The 22,205-nt window shown below is 39.6% G+C and overlaps 2 protein-coding genes across 5 annotated transcripts in view; one reads left to right on the forward strand and one right to left on the reverse strand.

Annotated features, from left to right (window-relative positions):
- Positions 1-11,046, forward strand: part of SPTA1 (spectrin alpha, erythrocytic 1) — a 67,205-nt gene extending 56,159 nt beyond the window's left edge. For 2 of the 4 annotated variants that reach the window (XR_014843125.1, XR_014843124.1), the window contains exons 43-51: positions 661-870; positions 2,902-3,198; positions 4,307-4,421; positions 6,016-6,094; positions 7,205-7,392; positions 8,580-8,633; positions 9,013-9,159; positions 9,899-10,043; positions 10,584-11,046. Coding sequence is in view for 1 of the 4 variants with exons in the window: in XM_005663219.4 (XP_005663276.3) it covers positions 661-870; positions 2,902-3,198; positions 4,307-4,419; positions 5,572-5,589; positions 6,043-6,094; positions 7,205-7,392; positions 8,580-8,633; positions 9,013-9,159; positions 9,899-10,043; positions 10,584-10,709 (1,350 nt within the window). In the remaining 3 variants the exon portion in view is untranslated. Of the gene's footprint in view, positions 1-660; positions 871-2,901; positions 3,214-4,306; positions 4,422-5,571; positions 5,590-6,015; positions 6,095-7,204; positions 7,393-8,579; positions 8,634-9,012; positions 9,160-9,898; positions 10,044-10,583 lie in introns of all 4 variants that reach the window. The other 2 variants (XM_005663219.4, XR_014843127.1) reach the window with 2 other exon arrangements.
- A 2,651-nt stretch (positions 11,047-13,697) lies between these two features.
- On the reverse strand, positions 13,698-21,171 carry OR10Z1 (olfactory receptor family 10 subfamily Z member 1). The gene has a single exon (XM_085021278.1). It carries the CDS (start codon positions 18,242-18,244, stop codon positions 17,294-17,296), a length of 951 nt encoding a protein of 316 aa, XP_084877404.1. The 5' UTR covers positions 18,245-21,171; the 3' UTR covers positions 13,698-17,293.
- Positions 21,172-22,205: the final 1,034 nt, after the last annotated feature.

Here is a 22,205-nt window from a genome sequence, read left to right on the forward strand (position 1 = left end):
TTCTCTCTAGCATTTTGATACCTCAAGTTATACTACTTGAGTTGCATTCTGATCCCCTCAAACAGCAGATAATTTGTACTTTTATCCAGCCATCAAAGTTGTTCTCAAAGGGAGAATTGGTCAAATACACACCACTCTGTTAAAGCTGAAATCAGTAAATTCTGGATTTTGTGCTTCTGATATCATTTACACACACACACAGACACACCCCCACACATACACACACCGAGTCTTTCTATAACTGGAACCTGTGAAAAGTCTTTTGTTAGTTTGCACACTTCCACGATTTCTAGTAATGCACTACTGCTAATTAAAATATGAAATCTAATAAGTGAGATAAAAGAGTCTTAGAAAGGATGTGAACTTTAAGAAGGATTTACTTTTAATTTGGAATGTCACATCATGCTCCAGTGTTCCTTTACTATTAATTTTGCAACTAATCTAAAATCCAGTTTTAAACACTGGAACCTAGCCATAATTCCCAAGCCAAATGTTCACTTAAGTCTCTAAGTCATATTTCCTTTTCCTTGGTCATCACCATAAACTCTTGCCTAAACCTTATCTTGTCCATGATAAAAATCTGGTGGAACCCAGGTATGAATGACCCCTTGGAATCTACATTGTTTTTCTGTTCACAGCATCTCTATGGCTCTTTCTCAGGACACACTAGATGCTACTCTGCAGAGCTTCCAGCAAGAGAGACTGTCTGAGATAACTGACCTGAAGGACCAACTGGTGACAGCTGAGCACAACCAGACCAAAGCCATTGAGAAGCGCCATGCTGCCCTGCTGAGGCGCTGGGAGCAGCTACTGGAAGCCTCTGAAGCCCACAGACAGAAATTGCTGGAGAAACAACTACCCCTACAGAAGGTTAAAAAAAAATGACCACCATCAGGCCTTTATTATCTGTACATTAGCCCTGAAATCCAGAAATAGACCCTGGAAACTGAGTTTAGATACTGTAGACATTTGAATGAATACATTGAAAAGTATCAAGAAGTTCTTATTAGGAATGAAATAATTTAATATTTTAGATTGATAGGAAGGGTTTTTTTTAAAACTTTTTAATCAGATATCCAGTGGACTTATGATAGAAGCCAGGAACATATAATGGAAAGAGGTAGATGAGATGAAGTGTAGAAGATCTTTGTGTATGATAGAACTAACACTGGTGTGTAGGAGTCAAGGTTGTCCTTGTGTTTTTTTTCCAACCCAAACAAAGGGAACATTAAACAAGTATGACTTGTGTCCTTACCTTTCTTAGCCGAGAGACCTTGTATATGTAGCTTAACATCCCCAAACACTGATTTCTTTATTTATAAAATCAGGTAATATCACCACCACGTTTATTCTATGTTATTACTATTAAAAGAGATAATGGATCTTAAAATGCGACATAAACCGTATGTTCTATATGGATATAAGCTATTAAAGTGTTTTTTTTTCCTAGTGGGGGTTGCTAAGGTATGATGATAAAAATATTAACAGTAAAAGGAAGTCAGGATGGTCAGTGAAATTCCTGAGTACTTCTAGACCATCAGAAGTACCTGGAACCTAGTTAAGGTAGATAGCTAAGGGAATTGGGAAACACACAAATAAAATCTGGACTCTTAATTAATTTCTGGTCTATTGAAGGACGTGGAACCTAAAGAAATGAATCTTAAGTGAAAAATTAAAGCAATTAATGGGCAATTATACACACACACACACACACACACACACACACACACACACACACACACACACATATACATCTACGCATTCTCCATAGGAAGATACTTCACATTCTGATTTTTATTTGCTTAACTTTCAAATTGCAAAGAGTTTTATTATTTTATTTATGATTATAAATTCTTTGTGAAATAGTTGATACATTATATTATGAAAACTAATATGATGTTATTTATGGGATTTCATGTCCTTTCTGGGTAGGAGCATGTTAGTTTTCTCTGCATTGGTCTATTTTTGCATATAGATTACTGAAATGAATACAGAGAAGATGTAATGGTATAATATCTTTGTAATCTCCCTTCCATTTCAGTCAATTTTCTCCTCCTTAACACCTGTGTTTAGAGATGAAAACTGATTTTCATACATATTACAACATAAGTCCCTTCGAAAATACAATCTGATGACCCAACATAAATGATGCATTTTAAATTTAAAACTGTTTTTTACTATCTGTTGTTTGGCACAATCCATGCTATTTATCTCATTTATCTCATTCAGAAATTCAGTCATTCATGGCATGTGAATAACTCCAGAGAGTATCACATGGATAGGATACAGTTTAGAGGTTAGGAGATGGGTTTGAGGAGGGGCTTAAGGCACGAGATAAGCCCTGAATGAGATGGAGGAGGAAGGTAGGAAGGTATACTTGTGTCTCAGTATACACAAGAGACATCAGAGAAGTGTGGTCTGTGAAAGATCTCAGGAGAGAAAGAAGAAATATCTATCCCATGAATGATTTTTAATTCAATTATTTATCTACTCATTCATTTAACACTTATTCTTGCATGTTCACTATGTGCCACATAGACTTGGAACATAGACATCAGGACAAGAAATCACGGAATCTCATCATTGAAAACCACCCTTGCCACCCTCAGAATCTTTTAGCTAAAATAATCCTAGAAGTCCTCCAACTTCATTTGTAAGTATTGGAAGACTTGACAAATTTCACAGAAGGAGAAAATGCTAATACATCAGGGCTTGTACCTTGAACTCCCATGTCCATCCATCTGGTCACCTGGCCTCACTAGGTTTTAGTTCTGCTCTCTTAAAATGTTGGCTCTGAAAATATTTGAAAGCAGTCATTTTTTTAACCCTCTATCATCTTTTCTGCTGAAGAACTTTATCAGGAAAGATAGAGGTGGGCTTTTTTGTTTTGTTTTTCTGTAGGCTGAGGATCTATTCATGGAATTTGCACACAAGGCTTCAGCTTTCAACAATTGGTGTGAGAATGTGGAGGAGGACCTGTCAGAGCCTGTGCACTGTGTCTCCCTGGATGCAATCCGGCAGCTGCAGAAGGACCACGAGGCCTTCTTGTCCTCCTTGGCAAGGGCGCAATCAGACTTCAACTATTTGCTAGAGCTTGACCAGCAGATTAAGGCCTTAAATGTGCCTTCAAGCCCCTACACCTGGTTAACAGTGGAGGCTCTAGAAAGGATCTGGAAGCACCTATCTGACATCATCAAGGTAGCTTGGGGCAGAGTAACTTCCTTTCGCTGTAGTGAGCATGATCATTTAATTTTTTTATCTGAGTCTGGGGACTTTTGAGAAAGAAAGGGACACTACTAATAGTTTTATTAAGGACCTCCCATTGTGGCTCAGAGGTAGCGAGCCTGACTAGTATCCATGAGGATGAGGGTACAATCCCTGGCCTCACTCAAGTGGCTTAAAGATCTGCTGTTGCCGTGAACTATGATGTAGGTCACAGATGTGGCTCAGCTCCTGAGTTGCTGTGGCTGTGGTGCAGGCCAACAGCTGCAGCTGTGATTTGACCCCTAGCCTGGGAATGTCCATATGCCACGGATGTGGCCCTAAAAAGAAAAAAAAAAGGCATAAAACAGTAGCAACAACAAAAATTGTTATATTGAGACAGAAGTCACGAACTGGGACAATCCAAGAAAAAATTGGAAGTATGTTCACAATAGGCACAGCTCTCTGTCCCCCAGTTTAAACAGCCTCCTGCATCTGGGTGTTGAGTGGTGATTCAGGGAGGCAAACCTGAGCTCCAGAAGATGGTTCTAAAAATAGGTTATGAAAAGTTAATGAGACTCATATATATCTTGCATACTCCAAGGCATTCTCTATTTTATATACACTTCCAAAAGTGCCTTTTTAATTATTTCTATTTAATTTTTGCCTCTCTGTAATAATACTCACTATTGAAGCTATGGACAATATTTTAATAGTTCACATAGAAAAAGTTTGGCATAAAAATCGTCTATTTATAGATGGCATCTTTTACTACCTTTCCCTTTAAAGCTACTTTTATGATCATTTAAATGAAATTTCACCTGGAAAAAAAGATGAGAGGAGAAAGATTTGCCTTTATTACCAGCTCGTTTGTTACTGGGCTTGGTAACACCACAAGTACTTACAGGGAGTCGCATAAAGCTTCCTTCCCCTTTTGGAGATGAGAAGAGGTGGGGGCTGGAAGAAATAAGAACACACAGGCAATACCATTGGAAGAGACATTAGATTTGGAAGAGGGGAGATGTGCAGGTAAGCCTAGGAACCAATTATTTTACTGCAAAGAAAGGTCTTCAATGTGAACTTCATCTCTGATTTGGGGTTTTAGGAAAGGGAGCAGGAACTGGAGAAGGAAGAGGCAAGACAGGTCAAGAACTTTGAGATGTGCCAGGAATTTGAGCAGAATGCCAGTGCCTTCCTTAATTGGATCTTGGAGACCAGGTGTGCTCTGATTTCCCCAAAACTCTTGATCTCTGTGTTGCACAAACAGTTCACTATAGGGATGAAATACAAATCTGAGGGAAGGAGGGGGACTCTTACAGTATTTATGCTGGCATAAAATCAACATATCCCCTTTGTGGTTTATGTTTGGAATTGACTGTATTCTAAATCGATCACTGCAAAACTGAGAAATGAAAATTTCATCTTGTTGCCCAGTCTGTATTTTCTCCTTGATATGCTCACTATTTTTTCCTCCTGCCTATAATTACAGTAATAGTTCATTATGTTTTCATTCCCCTTTGCACTTTACAAAGTACTTTAATATCCATTACCTCACTTAACTTTCAGAGCAACCTTGACAAAGTGTACAGAGCTGATCTTATTACCTCTGTTTCCAAATGTGGAAGGAGGTTCAGCAGATAAATTGACTTGCTCAAGGTCACATATGTATTTATTGGCACAACCAGAGCAGAGTATGCTATAAATACCTCATGGGAAACTATTATGTTTCCTGACTACTAAAACTGTGATGAGAATCAAGGGAGATAATATATACTAATTGCTTTTATTAAATGCAAACTTTTCAATACATGAAAATAACACTTGTCACATCTTCTGGAGCAAATGACGTGGAAAAGAGGAGACTTAGAGGGTATAATAAATGAATAAATGGTCAAAGTTGGTAGACTGTATTCAGCGGTGGGTTGGAATTGTGGAGTTTTGAGAGTTAAACTGTTGGTTTGGGTAATCCATGATACTGTTCCTACAAACCCACTGACAAGGATAAATCAGACAACGAACAAAAAGAAATCCTGTGTTATGGCTACGAAAACCATCTAACAGGGGGTAGAGGACACACAGCTCACACTTCTCTGTCTCTAGTTTTAGTCCCTCATTCTCTAGCAGCAGGTGCCCCACCACGAGCATGTCACCTAACACCTGAGCTCTTCATCCTAAAGCAAAGAGGTGCGCAGAAAGCTCTAACCTTCTCAGTGTGGGAAACAATGGGTGGAAGGGGTTTATACTTTTCTGAGTACAAATAATTTAGACTGAATCATAAATCTGAAGAAAGAAGATCATTGAAGTAATCCATGTTAACATGTGATTTCCTTTTTCTCTCTTCGGATTCCTGTTCCGGACCTCCATATCCAGGGCTTATTTTCTGGATGGGTCAGTATTTTATGTTATCATGTTTATTTTGTTATATTACTCAGAAAGAATTAATTAAAGTGGGCTTAGGATGTATCTGCATCCTGTTGCAATCTGATGGGGTCTAAATAAAACATGAGGTAAGAAGGAGAAGAAAAGTGTACATGATTCAGGTCCTATATCCCACTGCAGTAGGTTAAGGGTATTTTGAGAGTAGGAAGTAGGAGGGAAGTATGAAAGCCTTCTTTAGGAGAGAAGAACCAGGGTGGCCTTACTTCTCTTCTTATCTGTCCAGCAAGGTTGCCAGTAAACAGAAGGGTCTGGTTTCATGAAAATTTGGTGCCATTAAAATTCCTTTCAGAAAGGCCCTATTGCTTGGAAGAAGTAAAACAATAGATGTGTAGGGGCTTTGAGTTTGTATAAGATACGGATCTCTGATATTATAAGTAATGTTCTTCTCTGGTTCTTAATTAGATCTTTGCTGAAAGAAACAGGTACTCTGGAATCCCAGCTGGAAGCAAATAAAGTAAGTAATGTCTATTCATTAACTCTAAATATTGCTGGGGCTATAAGGAGTGCAAGAAAAACTACTCAAAAAAATTCTGGTGATACTTGTAGGTAAATTCCTTGACTCAAAACCCCAAAGCCTAAGGCTCTGATGTCAACCCTACCAACAATTTTCTTTCTAACCATTGGCCACCATTACATAGACATGGATGTCAGTTTGCAATCTCAACTTCAATTTCTGTATCTACACAATGGAGTCAAAAATATCTATATTATGGAGTTGCTATAATGATTAAGTAAGGAAACAAATGCAAAAACTCCTGGTCTACAACCTATAACATTGACAAATTTCTGTTATTATTTGATGTGGTAAGGTCATAAAATTGAGTCTAGATCATCTCTTAACAAAGTAGTGGGCTAGAGTGGTGTTTTAATCTTAATCTTGTCTTCATTGTTGCCCTCTCCATAAGAAAGGAAATAATTAATTAAATCAAATTATCCCTAATTAGAAAACTAGAAAACAGTGCTAAAAAAGATGTTGTCAAGTAGGATTTATTTTGAGAGGGCCACAAGTGATTATAATATCTAATGTGCTTTCACATCTGCCCCCATCACAACCAATTCACTCCTTCCCTTTGTAGGGAAAAATATTCCCCTGTTGAGAAAGCATGACCTAAGTGCAGACGTTTGGTACACAATGTGGCTGGATGACAGAAGCATCTCATAGAAGTCTCTGTCCAAGCCAATGAAGGAGACTGGAGTGTGAACACTGGGAAGTTTAAGGGGGCCTGAGAGTTCAGCCACAATCGATAACACAGATAATTCATGATGCAGATCACTGGGAGCTGATTACGCATCAGTCCTGGAAATCCTACCCTCCTCTATCTGCACTGTGTAACTACTAACCCAGATTACCAGAATGACAGAGGTCATATCACTTAACCTCCCCACCACTTTACAAATGAGGGATGCAGAAGTGGGGTGGTTTTCCCAGAGGACAGGAAAATTCCTGAAAATAATTGAAAAGGAGCAATGAAGGGAAACCTAAACTTATCAGTTTCTTCTGTATCATCCGTAGGTTTAGATTAGGTACCCCGGGTGACTGCCTCTTTTCTTTGCCTTTTTCCAGAGGAAGCAGAAGGAGATCCAGGCAATGAAGCGTCAGCTGACCAAGATTGAGGACTTGGGAGAAAAATTAGAAGAAGCTCTGGTCCTGGACATTAAGTTCAGCACTATTGGGCTGGCTCAGCAGTGGGACCAGCTCTTCCAGCTTGGGGTGCGAAGGCAGCACAATCTGGAACAACAGATCCAAATCAGGTATTAGAACCTCTGGTCAGGGCTGGGGAAGGGTACTGTGGCATTAGGTATTAGAAACTTAACTCTAAGGGCTAGAATTTGTGGTACTGGACAGAAGAGTTGCTTCAGTGATATTATACTTGCCATCCCCAGAACCAATATTCTCTCTCTTTACTGACCCACAAAATGAATTATTCTTTACATGGGAGTTGGTGGGAGACAGTGCTCTTATCCCCCTAAATCTGCTCACCATCTATTTCTCAGTCTTTTCACCATCTTATGTGATATCTTCAGAAAGTCTTCCCTTTTGTAAAATTCCCACTAAAATTTCTAGGATGGAAGATATATTGAAGTTATAGAGCAGAAAATTTCATTTTTTTTCTTTTTTTTTTTTTTTTTTTTTTTTTTTTTTTTGTCTTTTGTCTTTTTTTTTTGTTGTTGTTGTTGCTATTTCTTGGGCCGCTTCCACGGCATATGGAGGTTCCCAGGCTAGGGGTCGAATCAGAGCTGTAGCCACCGGCCTACACCAGAGCCACAGCAACGCAGGATCCAAGCCGCGTCTGCAACCTACACCACAGCTCACGGCAACGCCGGATCGTTAACCCACTGAGCAAGGGCAGGGACCGAACCCGCAACCTCATGGTTCCTAGTCAGATTCGTTAACCACTGCGCCACGACGGGAACTCCCTCATTTTTTTTCTAAATAAATTAGTTACATCAAAGCAATCTTAGGTCTCCATAGCTTTTTGGAAGGATTAATTGTCTAGATCAGAGATAGGCAAACTTTTTCTCTACAGATCCTGATAACAAACATTGTAAAGCCATGTAGCCTCTGTTTTAACTACTCAACTCTATGGTGAAGAAAAAGCAGCTATTGATAATTCATAAATGAATGAGCATGAATGTGTTCCAATAAAATTTTATTTATGGGCACTGAAATTTGAATTTCTTATAATTTTTAATGTATAAGGAAACATTCTTCTTTTCTGATTATTTTCAATCATGTAAAAATGTAAAAGCTATTCTTAGTTCATTATACAAAAATAAGTGATTGACTGGATTTGGCCCATGGGCCATAGGTGGCCCAGCCTTGAACTAGATAACTTGAGTAGCATGATAGCCTCTAAAATTCTTCTCTTCTTCTTGTGGCATGTCTTTTTCTATTTCTCTGTTTTGTTTCATGAGTTAGTTTTTGTTTTTACTTTCAGAGACACCCCCGGTGTGAGTGAGGAGACACTAGAGGAGTTTAAAACGACCTATAGGTGAGTATAACTTCATAGTTGACTGGTTCTTTGTTTTCCAGACCATGTAGAATGAATCCCCAAATGACTATTTTTTTTCCCCTCAGTGTGGCTTAGTAGAATCTTAAATGAAGATTTGGACATGTTATTTAGCTTCAACCCATGGGTCTTAGTATGTCTATGAGATTCTTGGACTTTTGGGAAATATACTTATGTTCAACATTTTATGCATTTTCCTCCATCCATTAGGTTTAAGAAAAAGTGTGGAAAACAGGCAAGCTCTCCACTCAACTGATAACTTAATGATGTGTTATAAATCCCCAGCTGGTACAACAATAACTCCTCTTTTCTTCTTTAATATGATTTCTATTGAACTTGAGAAAATGTTTTTATTCTTTAGGCACTTTGATGAGAATTTGACAGGTCGCTTGAGTCACAAAGATTTCCGGTCCTGCCTGAGAGGGCTCAACTACTACTTGCCCATGGTGGAAGAGGGTGAATCTGAACCCAAGTTTGAGAAATTCCTGGATGCTGTTGATCCAGGGAGGTAGGAGAAAGATGAAGGGCCAGACCATAGCAGGGAGTGGGGTTTGGGGAGGAGGGGCAAGTACAAAAAGTAAAATGATACATAAAACATGAAATTAATTCAGCTTGAGGGTAGGAAGATACAGTCTCCCATAAATGAATTGGACAGCTTTTGGTGCCCTTTTAGGAGTATCTCCAAAGTGCATAGCACTAACTCCAACTCAGGCACCAGTTCTGAAATTTGTTCAATTCCTGGTTTAAGTTTGATCAATGAATTTCAGCTGCTTCTGAGAATGGACCTTGAAAGAAGAATTCCTTCATTTGTGTAAGGTCTTAAGGAGACACAGATTATTCAGAGGCCAACTTCTGGGGATGGAGTTGTTGTGAGCTGGTGAGGGTGGGGCAGAGGATACCATAGACCTAAGAAGACTAGAAATAAAGGTCTTCAACTCAACTTGAAGAGCTTGAGATACCCAGAGACTGGTGCTACTAGGGAATTCCCCAGTTCTACTTAGAAAGTCAGGCCGAATGATCTGTGTGGAAACGAAGGTTGGAACTTAAGAAATTGTTTATTTGGCTGTAAGGAAATGAGGCAGGAGTCAAAGAAGGATCACAGTCCATAGTCTCAGAGAGCTGAGATGGGAGAGACCCTTGGAGAATCCAGCTTCCATCTGTCTCTGAAACACTGAGTAGGATGAGAAAGGGACTTGCCGTCCTCTCTGTCCCAAGAGGGCACATTTCTTGATCTGCTTCTCCAACAGGAAGGGCTATGTCACTCAAGAGGACTATACCTACTTCCTGATTGACAAGGAGTCAGAGAACATCAAGTCCAGTGATGAAATAGAGAATTCATTCCAAGCCCTGGCAGAGGGCAAAGCCTATATCACCAAAGAGGACATGAAGCAGGTCAGATTCCAGTTTGCACCCATTCTCATTATGGTCTCACCATAACCTAGATTTTGCTCATCTCAGGCCTGGCTACCCACTTATTATAGGTAACTACCTTCCTCATCCCCATTTTTTTCTCAGATATTGTCATGCGCAGGATATCTCTTGCTTTGATAGCTACCTCATGTTATCTTGACCCAACTCAAAAACCTACAGTCAATCTCTCATGACTATCAGTGTCAATCCCAGACATACTTGGTTTTTAAGACTATTTCTTTATCCTGTTTATTTAACAAGCCATATTTAGGGAATGGGGTAAGTAGTGCAAAGTGAAATGGGACTCTTGGGCAAGAAATGAGTTGAAAAGATGACTTGGTCTTATTCGTTAGAAATTATAGATTTCTTTTTATGAGAAAAGCATGTGATAGGACTGGGGCTGGCTTCTTCTTCTAGAGTCTCTTGCCTTCCTGCATTTGGGGCACATTGGAAGCCTCAAGGAGACAGCTATTTTAAATCCCTGTAACTATATTTCTTTTTTTTTCTTTTTTTACGTTTCAGGCCCTAACTCCAGAACAAGTGTCATTCTGTGCCTCGCATATGCAACAATATGTGGATCCACGGGGCCGAAGCCACCCTGCTGGCTATGATTATGTTGGTTTTATCAATTCCTATTTTGGCAACTGATAAGCAGCTTTTTCAGGGTCACAGAGAATCTTGGTGTTGTGGGAAGTATTGGGGGATGAAGGAGATAGGCAAATATGGAGGGTGGGAAGGTAGGGGTGTGTGCGTGTGTGCGTGTGTGTATATTACATTTATTGAAGAACCTGAAAAAAAACCTCAAGCTTAGTAGATAAAGGCATTCACAAAATTGGAGGAGAGGAAGCCGTGGGTTTATTTTATATGCAGCTAGTCACTGCTGAGGGGTATTAAGCAAGGTCTCTATTTTTTATTTGCTGGGTTCTATATACCTTTATTATTTGGTTTTGTAGAATATAGAATAAAGTATTTATAGAATAAAGTATTTCATTTTTTTAAGTTCTTTTTTTTTTGTATTTTTAAGGCCATACTCACAACATATGGAGGTTCCCAGACTAGGGGTCAAATCAGAGCTGTAGCTGCTGACCTACACCACAGCCACAGCAACATGGGATCCGAGCCATGTCTGCAGCCTACACAACGGCTCACAGCAACACTGGATCCTTAACCCACTAAGCAAGGCCAGGGATCAAACTTTTGTCCTCATGGATACTAGTCAGATTCACTTCCACTGAGCCATGACAGGACCTCCTGAAGTTCTTTTTAATAGAGCAATGTGAAGTAAATGTTTCCTGACTCACTTGGGTTTCTGTATTTCTGAGACATGTACTATCATCAAAATATAAGCAGCTAATTACACTGTAAACAAGGACCATGGTAGAATAGATACATAAGACCAAATATAACTTGAGCTTGGAATGTGTTTAAATTCTTACATTTGAAAATGAAGATGTATGATATTCTGGTAAACCCCAATATTATAGTCTATAAAATGCAACCACACAGAGAAGACTAGCATAGCACCTATTTTCTTCTAAGTCTGTCCATTCTTCATACTTCCCACTGGAGTGAATGCTATTACTCTTAGAATGGCAAAATAGGAGCACAGCAGGGCTTCCTTTTGCCCTCCATGTCCCTGAACTTTCTACAAAATTTAATATAATAAAAAAATATTTGTTTTGATTTATTTATATTTTCAGTTTAGTGTAAGAGTCCATAGAATATTTTATAGAGTCTTAAAAAAAAAAACAGAATAAGTGGTGCTACTACCAAATAATTTTCAGACCAGTTTTGGTCTGAACAGGTTTGAATGCTGACATTCTACCCTGACTTGTAAAAATTGATGGTGTTGGAGTTCCCATAGTGGGTTAAGAATCTGCAGCAGCAAGAATTGCTGCAGAGGTGAGGATTCGATCCCTACACCTTTGCAGTGAGGGTTCAATCCCTAGACCTTTGTCCAAGCTACACTTAGGTCTCAGCTGCAGCTCATAGTCAATCCCTGGCCTGAGAACTTCCATACTCTGTGGGTTTGGCCATAAAATTTTTAAAAAATGATGTTGTCATTTGCTTGTGGGAGTACTTACGCCATTTCTTTGCTAGTATGAACCTGCTGAGCTGTTTGTGTATCCTACATGAACAATCTCCACCTCCCAATCTATGTATATTGCCACTTGATTATCATTTTAAGTCTCAATCCCATTTTTTTGATCTTTTAAATTATATTTATTTTTTCCATTAGAGTTGGTTTACAGTGTTCTGTCAGTTTCTTACTGTACAGCACAGTGACCCAGTCACACACACATATATACATTCTTTTCCTCATTTTATCCTCCATCATGCTCCATCACAAGTGACTAGTTATAGTTCCTAGTGCTATACAGCAGGATCTCATTACTTATCCATTCCAGATGCAATCGTTTGCATCTGTTAACCACAGCTTCCAGCTCATCCCACTCCTTCCTCCTCCCCTTTGGCAACCATAGTTCTGTTCTCCAAGTCCAGGAGTTTCTTTTCTGTGGAAAGCTTTATTTGTGCCATATATTAGTTTCCAGATATGTGTGAATCCCATTCTTTGCATAGATATTAGTCTATTACAGGAGCCATTTAAAAAAATCTTCCTTAAAACTAACAAGCGATCTTTGCTGCTAATAATGTTTGAGTTTTTTGACTGATTTTTGCTTAAACAATTGAATACTTTGAGGAGTTCCCCTCGTGGCGCAGTGGTTAACGAATTCGACTAGGAACCATGAGGTTGCAGGTTCGGTCCCTGCCCTTGCTCAGTGGGTTAACGATCCGGCGTTGCCGTGAGCTGTGGTGTAGATTGCAGACACGGCTCGGATCCTGCGTTGTTTTGGCTCTGGCGTAGGCCAGTGGCTACAGCTCCGATTAGACCCCTAGCCTGGGAACCTCCATATGCTGCAGGAGCGGCCCAAGAAATAGCAAAAAAAAAAAAGCAATTGAATACTTTGAAATATGACTATCGAAAAGTATTTCAAGGGAGTTCCCTGGGGGTCTAGTGGATAGGATTTGATGCTTTCACCACTGTGGCCCAGGTTCACTCCCTGGTCTGGGAAATGAGATCCCACATCAAGGTGCTGCACACAAAGTTCTCCCCCAAAAAAGTATTTCAAAAAATGTCCATAAATGTCTAAATTGTGCTACCAAATTATGAATTACCAAGTATGATTACAGTTGGGAAAATCATAGCCTGCTAGGCCATCAAAAATCACTGTCTTTTAATATCATACTTTCCAAGTATGGAAAATCTGAAAAAAAAAAATGTGTGTTTGTAATAACCAAAGACGAAGGTGAAGGTGGTTTCGCTCTCTCCCTGACTCCTGCCAAGTATCTGTCAATCCTAAATCAGATTATTAGGCATGTGATGGGTCTTTCAAGCAAAGGATCATTAGTGCCATCATATAAAAGATATTAAATAACATAAGGGCTAAAGAAGACAATAGTTATCTAAAATGTCAATAAAAGTGCCACAAGAAGATGGCACTGTTAGAGTTATATACTTCTTCTGAAATCAGACTCTGGCCACTTACTCACTCAAGCAAAAAATGGTAATCTGGAGATTATCATATATCACTTAATTGGGGACTATAAATATTCAATTGATAATATTATAGCAATTAGAATTTGTATCAAATTCTCCTCTTGATCTCAGTTAAGTTCCTCATAATTCATACTTACATTTTCTTCTTCTTCACTTTTTTTTTTTTTAATTTTATGGCTGCACCCATATCATATGGAAGTTTCTAGGCCAGGGATTGAATCCAATCTGCAGCTGCAACCTACACTACTGCTGAGACAATGCCAGATCCTTTAACCCACTACACCAGGCTAGGGATCAAATCCATGCCTCCACAGAGACCAAGATCCTGCAGTCATATACTTAACCCACTGCATCCACAGTGGGAGTGTCCTCGATCTTCTGTTTACTTACTTTAAACCAGAATCCCTGCTTTACTCTTGCCACTCTCTTCTTTACAATTTATAGATTGGAGCCAGCTTCTGAGATCCAGCCCTTGTGGCTACATCTTGATTTTTCTTTCTTAATTCCTACTGCTTGGTTAGGTCCCAAACTCTTCCACTCCTAACAGAACATTCCCTTTCACATTTTATAGACCCCTCTGATGCCAAACATTTGCCTGGAAATCATCCGATTCCTGTTTCCTATAGTTTAACCCATTTCCTGGTACTTAGTCCTCTCAAGCCTCTAGATTTAGATTCATCTTTTTACCATCTCCAGTCAGACACTGTGCCAGATAATAGCAATTTACTCTTTGTCTGATTAGATCATGAACTATAGGATACTGGACCCTGCTGGCCCTGGCTTCTGCCAACATGAACTAGGTAACAAATATTTTAGCCTAAAGTGATATTGCCTAGAAACTCCCAATAATAATAGATGGTTATGTTGGGTGTTTTATGTATGGCAGGCTCTGCTCTAAAGACTTAATCACCAAAAAAAGCCCCCAGAATAGATACCATCAAAATTACATTTTCCAGTTGAGAAAATGGAGGTACCAAAATGTCAAGAAACTTCCTTTAGTTCACACACCTAAAAAGTGGTAAAGCTAAGCTTACACTCAGAAAGTGAGACCCCACAGTCTTTGGAATTAATTGGCTTTTTAAAGAACCATGAGTTAGGCTTTTGTGGTCACATCAAAGGGACCTCTGCTTTGCTGTGGGTCCATGTGTGTATGCACCTGGCAGGAGGATTTGTTCTTTTTAAGCATGTGGTCACATTCATAATCAAGAGAGGGAATTTGAATCATCTAGGGAGATTTTGTAAACTAGTTCTACTTGTTCTCACCCCAGTTGTGGTAAGGTCTATAGAGATGGCTCCTGTAAACATAATCTGGAAGATCCCTCATGTGATTTTTATATGCTTACATACCAAGACTCCTACATTTGGAAGGTAGATGGATCTTTGAGCATTACTCAGCAATTTTTAGAACATCTGTACCATCATTGCTCAGCATATATTTGGGGATTTTTTTGCTAGAGGAACTGCATACATTTTGGAAATGAATTTGCTCAAAAAGCCTCAGCATTGGGGGGATTACCTCTAGACTCACTTAGAAAAAAGGCTGTAGAGTACATGGCTTTTCTCCCCTGACCCAACTCCTTTCTGCCATTTAATTATCTCCTACTTCACTACAACCTGGTCTCTTCTCTTGGACTAGCTTTCTTCTTCTCAAATTGGATTTCTACCAAGTTCTAACCAGAGGGTGCTTCTTCCCCTAAGTATGGAAAACTGTGAATTCCTATCTGAAGAACATCTGCCTCCTCCCTCTCTCTTAAGATACGCCTTACTTCTAACTCATTGATGAATTCCATGAATCCCACGTTGTAAAAATCTCATGTTGGCAATTTCCTTCAGTTTCCAGTGCCTCTATCCATGTTCAGGTCTCCTTGCCTTTCTTTGGGATAATGCCAATAGTTTCTTACTGATCTCCTTGCCTCCATTTTCTCCCTGCTGAGATTTATCATGCTCTCTGTCGCTGGGTGCATCTTCCTAAATCACTTCCCAGATTCCACCCTACTTTCTGCCCAGAGGTTTACTGTGCCCTATCTCCTACTTCCAAAAGCATCAAGTCTGAAGAAAGCTATTCACAATGTTATCTGCAAAGAAGTTTTAATCCAGGTTAAACTGCTCCCATCATTTATGAGACATTTTCAGTTTCTCTGGACAATGCATCACCCTCTATAATAAGCTTTATTGCCTTACCACTGAGACTTGAGTTATTCTGTTTTGTCTTAGAATAGATGTATTTTCTCTCCACTTACTGCATTCGAAGTTCATCCATCCTGTAGGAACGAGTTCACGTACTGCCTTAGACATGAAGCTTCCTCTGATCTTCCAGGGAGAATAACCTCTCCCTAAACTAGAAGCCAATATCACTTTGTTTATTAGCACATTATCAATAGTAGCAGCTGATATGTATTGGAAGATTATTGTGATCCAGGTATTGAATTAAATTCTTCACATGCATGACCCTGTTTCATAATGCAAAACTACGAAGTTACAACCATTTTACAAATAAAGACTTTGAAGCTGAGAAAGGTAAAGTAATTTACCCAGAGTCAAACTGGAAGTGGCAGAACCTGTATTCAAACTCCTACCTGACAGCTGGGTGAATTCATTCCAACTTTACTTATCCTTAGGGCTGTCTGGTACCATGCATAATATGTTGTGGGTGCACAGTGAAATAGGCAGGAAAGAGAGTTCCACGGCAGCTTCCACTCCATGCTTGGGAGTGACCCAATTAAGGAAGTCCTTGACACTCAAGATCCAGAGGCCATTAGAGAGTAACAACAATTATCAAGGAAAATAGTAAATAAATATCTTTCCTGAAATAGAATCTACCTAACTAGGAGAGCCAATTAAAAAGAAGAGGGCAATGTAAAAATGAGCGATACAGAGAGGAGACAACTACACAAAAAGATGAAAGACTCTCAGCAGAAGAGAGAAAAAAACTGTCCTTTTCATTTGGCAAAGCATTAAACTGATTTGTTAACTTGGTAGTCACTGAGTTTCAGATCTTGGAATCACAGTATTTGTTGGATACTTGAACTATATAATGATTCCAGGAATCTGGAATTCCTGTCATGGCACAGTGGAAACAAATCTGACTAGGAACCATGAGGTTATGGGTTCGATCCCTGGCCTTGCTCAGTGGGTTGCTGAGAGCTGTGGTGTACATCACAAATGCGGCTCGGATCTGGCGTTGCTGTGGCATAGGCCGGAGGCTACAGCTCCAATTCGACCCCTAGTGTGGGAACTTCCATGCCTGGGTGCAGCCCTAAAAAGACAAAAAAAAAAAAAAAGAAAGAAAAAGAGATCTCTACAGCATCCCCAGCAGAGCCCCAGCCAGCCTGGCTTTGAATTTAAGCACTCCAAACTCCTTTCACCTTGTTCAACTCAGTTAGAAGATTCTTAACGAACTGGGTTTCAGGAACTAGGGGTGGCATCTATGAGGCTAAAGGTGAAGATTCGGACTCTGAGCTCAGTGTGAGTTAAGCTAAGTAAACAGAATAGGAAGTCCCGCCTCTGCATTCCCCAGCGTCCCTGGGTGATAAGCAAGACAGAGGAAGCAGCTCTTTCAGGGTATTGGGGGTGGGGCAACTTTGGCCTAAGAACCTGAATATCTAGCCCAGTGGCCTGGGTTTCTGGTGTCTGTCTAGTCAATGTAGAGATTCTCCCATTGGAGTAGCCTTCATCATTTACTCAACAGTCTTCTTCGGAAAGCATTTCTCAGGGCTGTCTGCACAGCCCGATTTCTTAGGCTATAAATGATGGGATTGAGGAGAGGAGTCACCACGGTGTAAGTGACAGCAATAAGCTGGTCCCGCTTGAGAGAATAAATGGTTTTGGGCCTCAAGTACATGAAGGAGGCACAGCCATAGTGAACAATGACCACAGTGAGGTGAGAGGCACAGGTGGAGAAGGCCTTCTTCCGCCCCTCTGTAGAGGGGATTCTCAAGATTGCTGCCAGGATGTAGGTGTAGGAGACAGCGATGAAGGAGAAGGAGACCAGGAGGACCAGCAGGCTGAGGAGAAGGATTCCCAGCTCACTCAGGCTTGTATCTCCACAAGCCAGGCTCAGCACTGGTGGAGTATCACAAAAAAAGTGTTGGATCTCATGGGACCTGCAGAATGGGAGGTGGAAAATGACCAGTGTCATCCCCAGCCCAAAGAGATACCCACTCAGGAAGGAGGTGCCAACAAGCTGGGCACAGAGGCTAGGGTTCATGCGGCTGGCATAGTGCAGTGGGGCACATATGGCCACATATCTGTCAAAGCCCATGACAGCCAGGAGGAAGCAGTTGGTACAGGCCCACGAAGCAGAGAAGAACATTTGAACAGCACAGCCCACATAGGAGATGTCCTGCCTGCCCCTGACCAGACTAGAGAGCATCCTAGGGATGATGCCCAAGGTGTAGCAGGTCTCCGAGAATGATAAAAAGGAAAGAAAGAGGTACATGGGGGTGTGCAGATGGCTGTCCAGCCTGATGACCACAATAATGAACACATTGCTTGTCAGAGTGACAAGATACAGAGAGAGGAACAGTGCAAAAAGCAGGGGTTGCAGTTCCCCAAAGCTGGAGAAGCCCAGGAAGACAAAGCCCGTCCAGAAGGTTGCATTGGTCTGCCCCATCCTGAGCAACATCCCTGGTAGGTTCGATTACTTCCACTTGGCCAGTAGATGCCTGGCTTCTTTAGAAGACACGCTGAGGTGAATTCTTATGTCTTTGTGACTGTGGTAACTTGAAGAGAAAACTCTAATTTAGATGGCAACAAACTTTGGAAAGATGCTTATTACATTAGACATACAGATGAATGGATCCATTCTCACATGCATATATGTGCATATATAAATACAAAGACAGTATGCACATATGTTCTCACACATACATGACTATACATATGAAGGCACGTATATGCATACATTCCACTACAAAGCCCTCACATAATTATACACATTCAAAATTATGAACTGGGCATTTACCATTAATGACCATAACCACAAACATATTAGGCATGAGCATACACTATTAATACATATATATTCAGATAACATATACACGTATAGATATGTATGCCACACATATATTCATACTAACATCGTACATACACTACCACACAGTAGACATGTGGACTCATACACATTGCCTCTTAGAACCTGAGGTTGGGTGACTTAATGGATACTATTTTATAGATCAAGCAAAAGAGCCAAGAGGGTGAAATGACATCCTCGAAGTCACAAAAAGCCAAGACTTGAGAAGAAAGTGCCTTGGGTGCTCATCTAATATTATTTGCCCCAAAGAATGATGACCCTTCTCAGACACAGTGGGACACTCACTAACATGAATTCAGAATAAAACAGTTTACTCAACAATAATCCCTTGCATCTATAACACTTTTTTCACAAGCCCTTTTTCATGTGAGTCTATGAAGAACACTAAAGGAAAAATCAAGACTCAGAGCAAGCTACTTATCCCTCAGCCCAAGGATCAGCTATAAGGCTCCACTGTCTCCAAGAGATTAGGCAAGGGAGTATTCTCCACTCACCTGTAGAGGCTCACAGTGAGGGCAGACCCTGCCTTTCAGCAGCCATGTACTGGACTGACCCCTGGCAGGCCTGCCTATGGGACAAAGAACCTGAGATCCATCTTAGAAACTCCTATTCTGAACAAAGAATAATATTCCCAAATGATATCAGGGACTGTTCCAAGCCCCTATCCCCAGATGCTGAATCATATTTGCTTCCATCAAAACAGCTTTCCTCTCTAAAGATTTTCCAGTCCCAATGGGTGGTGTTTCAGGAAGCAATTTATTTGTGTTTGTCATTAACTAGAAATATTCTTCTGGGAAAAGCAGAAAAGGATATGTGAACAAAAAGATGCTAGAAATATCTGTTTTGTGCTAAATATTATATCATTTTCACATGTTAAATCTATTTTAAAATTTATCAGGACTTAGTAAGAAAATGTTAACAGTTGCATTTTATGGAAGAAGAAACTTTGCCTGATAGTTTGGGTGACCATTTCAAGATCACAGAACTCAAAACTGATGCTCTTAAATGCATGCTGTAAGAGGTATAGAAATAAGAGGTATTCACCTTCCCTTACTATTGTCTCAAAACCTTTAAGTGACCATTTCTAATATTTTTCTACTTTCAAAGTCAAGTATACATTCACACTCATATATTGAGAATATTCCTATCTCCTTTAGGTTCAATTTCTTCTTGTATCCTCCTCTGTCTATCCCACTTCCTTCAGACACATTTTTATTTTTTAAAATAAGGTAACTTTACCTTATTTTTATATGCTTTTTTGTTCTTTCCACAATACTGTAATATCTGCCCCTGGATTTCTAATCTACCACTCAGATTATCCTGAAATCTGAAAATGTCCAGAAAGTCTATCTAGGTTAATGATCTTATGTAAATCTTCATTCTCAACATGCATTTTTCTCTAGTACACTAATGGTGCGAAGGTTTGCACCCCTAATATAAATTGTCACCCATTCACTGATTCAGTAGAAAAAACAACAACAAATGGTAACACATATTCAATGCCAGGCTTTTTACTCACCTCATTATGTGAATTTAACAGTCACTATATTTAAGGATATTACTAATACTCTCGATTTTCAGATTTAAAAAGGCAGGAAAAAATTAATTTACTGACTATCTGACTGCTTGTTGGTAACACAGTGGCAAGTGGATTCAAGAACTCTTTCTCTTAACTACCAGGTAATCCCTAATACTCTGCATTGGTTAGGAGGATCCAAAATATAAGCTGTGGAAACTAGGATAACATTAGTATACTATTGACTTTAAAGCACTTCTTCTTGTGTTGTATTTTATTTGTTAGTCTAGAGATTTTAGCATGCTTTTCTTTTTCTTCGTGGTTGTACACATGGTATATAGAAGTTCTTGAGCCAGGAACTGAATCTGAGCTGAAGCTCTGGAAGTTCCATATCCCTTAACCCACTGTAGCAGGCCAGAGATGGAACCCACACCCCCACAGTGACCTGAGCCACTGCAATTGGATTCTTAACCCACTGCGCCACAATGAGAACACCTTAGCAAGCATTTTAAACTTCACATAATCCACTTAATAATGAATTACTTCCAGTAATTTGCAATGGCATAATTTTATTTACTTAAAAATCCACCAACACCTTGTTATAATTTTTAAATAGGCATATGCCTTCTTAAGGAAATTAAGAGGAAAATTATATGTGTGTGTATGATACTTTATATTTAACCATATATTTACTGTTTTCAGTACACTTTGTTCTCTGCTGTATCCAGTTACCTTGGATTTTATTTGTATTTAGCCTCAAAACTCGTATACTACATTGGCTAGCAATAAATTATCTCCATTTTATCTGAAAATATCTTCATTTGTGAAATGTAGTTGTGCTGAATAAAAAATTCTTAACGGTATTTTTTTCATTTTTCCACATGCTATTTAATGTATCTGTCCTTCCTAGTTTCTCATGAAAATATTTGAAATAATGGCATTATCATTTTCCTCTATGTAATGTATCAAATTTTTCTTGGTCCCAATATTTTCTCTTTACCTTCAGCCATATAAGGTGCTTCTGTGTGCTTTTTGTGTTTTTCTTACTTGCAGTTTTTTGAATATCTTTAGTATGTAAGTTACTGTCATCTACCAAATTCAGGAAGTTTTCAGCTATAGTTCATTCCATATGTGCACAGGCCAGTAGACCAAAGCTTGATTCTGTAACACGTCCTCCACCAAACTCTAAATCCCTGTAAAAAGATACCATCCATTGTACTTTTCTGAGTTCTTCCATAGTGCACTCTTTAAACACTGAAAGCCCTTTCACAATAGCCAGGAAAGAAGTGAGCGATCAGTGGAAAGTGCTTATAGTGAGAGGAAGAGTGAATTGAATGAGCATGAGGGATGCAATTCACTCCCCTCCCTGCCAAAACAAAACTTACAAAGCAGCAGAAAGCCTTGGTTTGGGGCAGAATATGAATGCTGCTAGTTTGAAATCTCAAGAGATTCCCAGAAGAGTTTTATAACTTGAATGTTACACAAAACCCTGGAACTAATGAGAGCAAATTACAAATTAGAGAGAGAAAGTTCTCTTGCTCCTTGTGATGAAAGAAGAGAGAAATCCCTGAGGGTCTCTTAACCAGAACCAAATCTCTAGAGCTGAGGAACCTCAAGCCCTGATGATAACCAGACCATGTCTCTAAAAGGTTAGAAGGAAAGACTCTAAACTGTTGCAGTTTAGGGAGTGTTGGAAACTAATTCTAGCACATATGGTCTAGCTCCACACCTCATGTCAAAGAAGTATAGAACCACAGAAAGCCAAAGTGCACAAAATCAAGACCTCCTTCCTTACCTCCTAGTTGGGGAAACTTAGACACAGAAGGTACTTGGACTTCCCCAATGTCGCGGACCTAGCAGTAATGATGTTAAGAATCCAGACTTTGACCAGTGATTTTCATAGTAAGTCAATCTTTGACTCTTTTGAGTGAAGAGCAAAGCTGGCTTCCAACAACATGAAGACCGTGTAAATTAACATTGAATTGACTTTGGAGCCCTGTTAAAACACACAAGGTAGGAAACTATTTTGATGGTTTG

The sequence above is a fragment of the Sus scrofa genome, chromosome 4 (assembly GCF_054392235.1).
Source record: "Sus scrofa isolate SSC_HxYL_T2T_F1_AM1 chromosome 4, Sscrofa_HxYL_maternal_Yorkshire_Landrace_v2.0, whole genome shotgun sequence".
Taxonomy (NCBI): Eukaryota; Metazoa; Chordata; class Mammalia; order Artiodactyla; family Suidae; genus Sus; species Sus scrofa.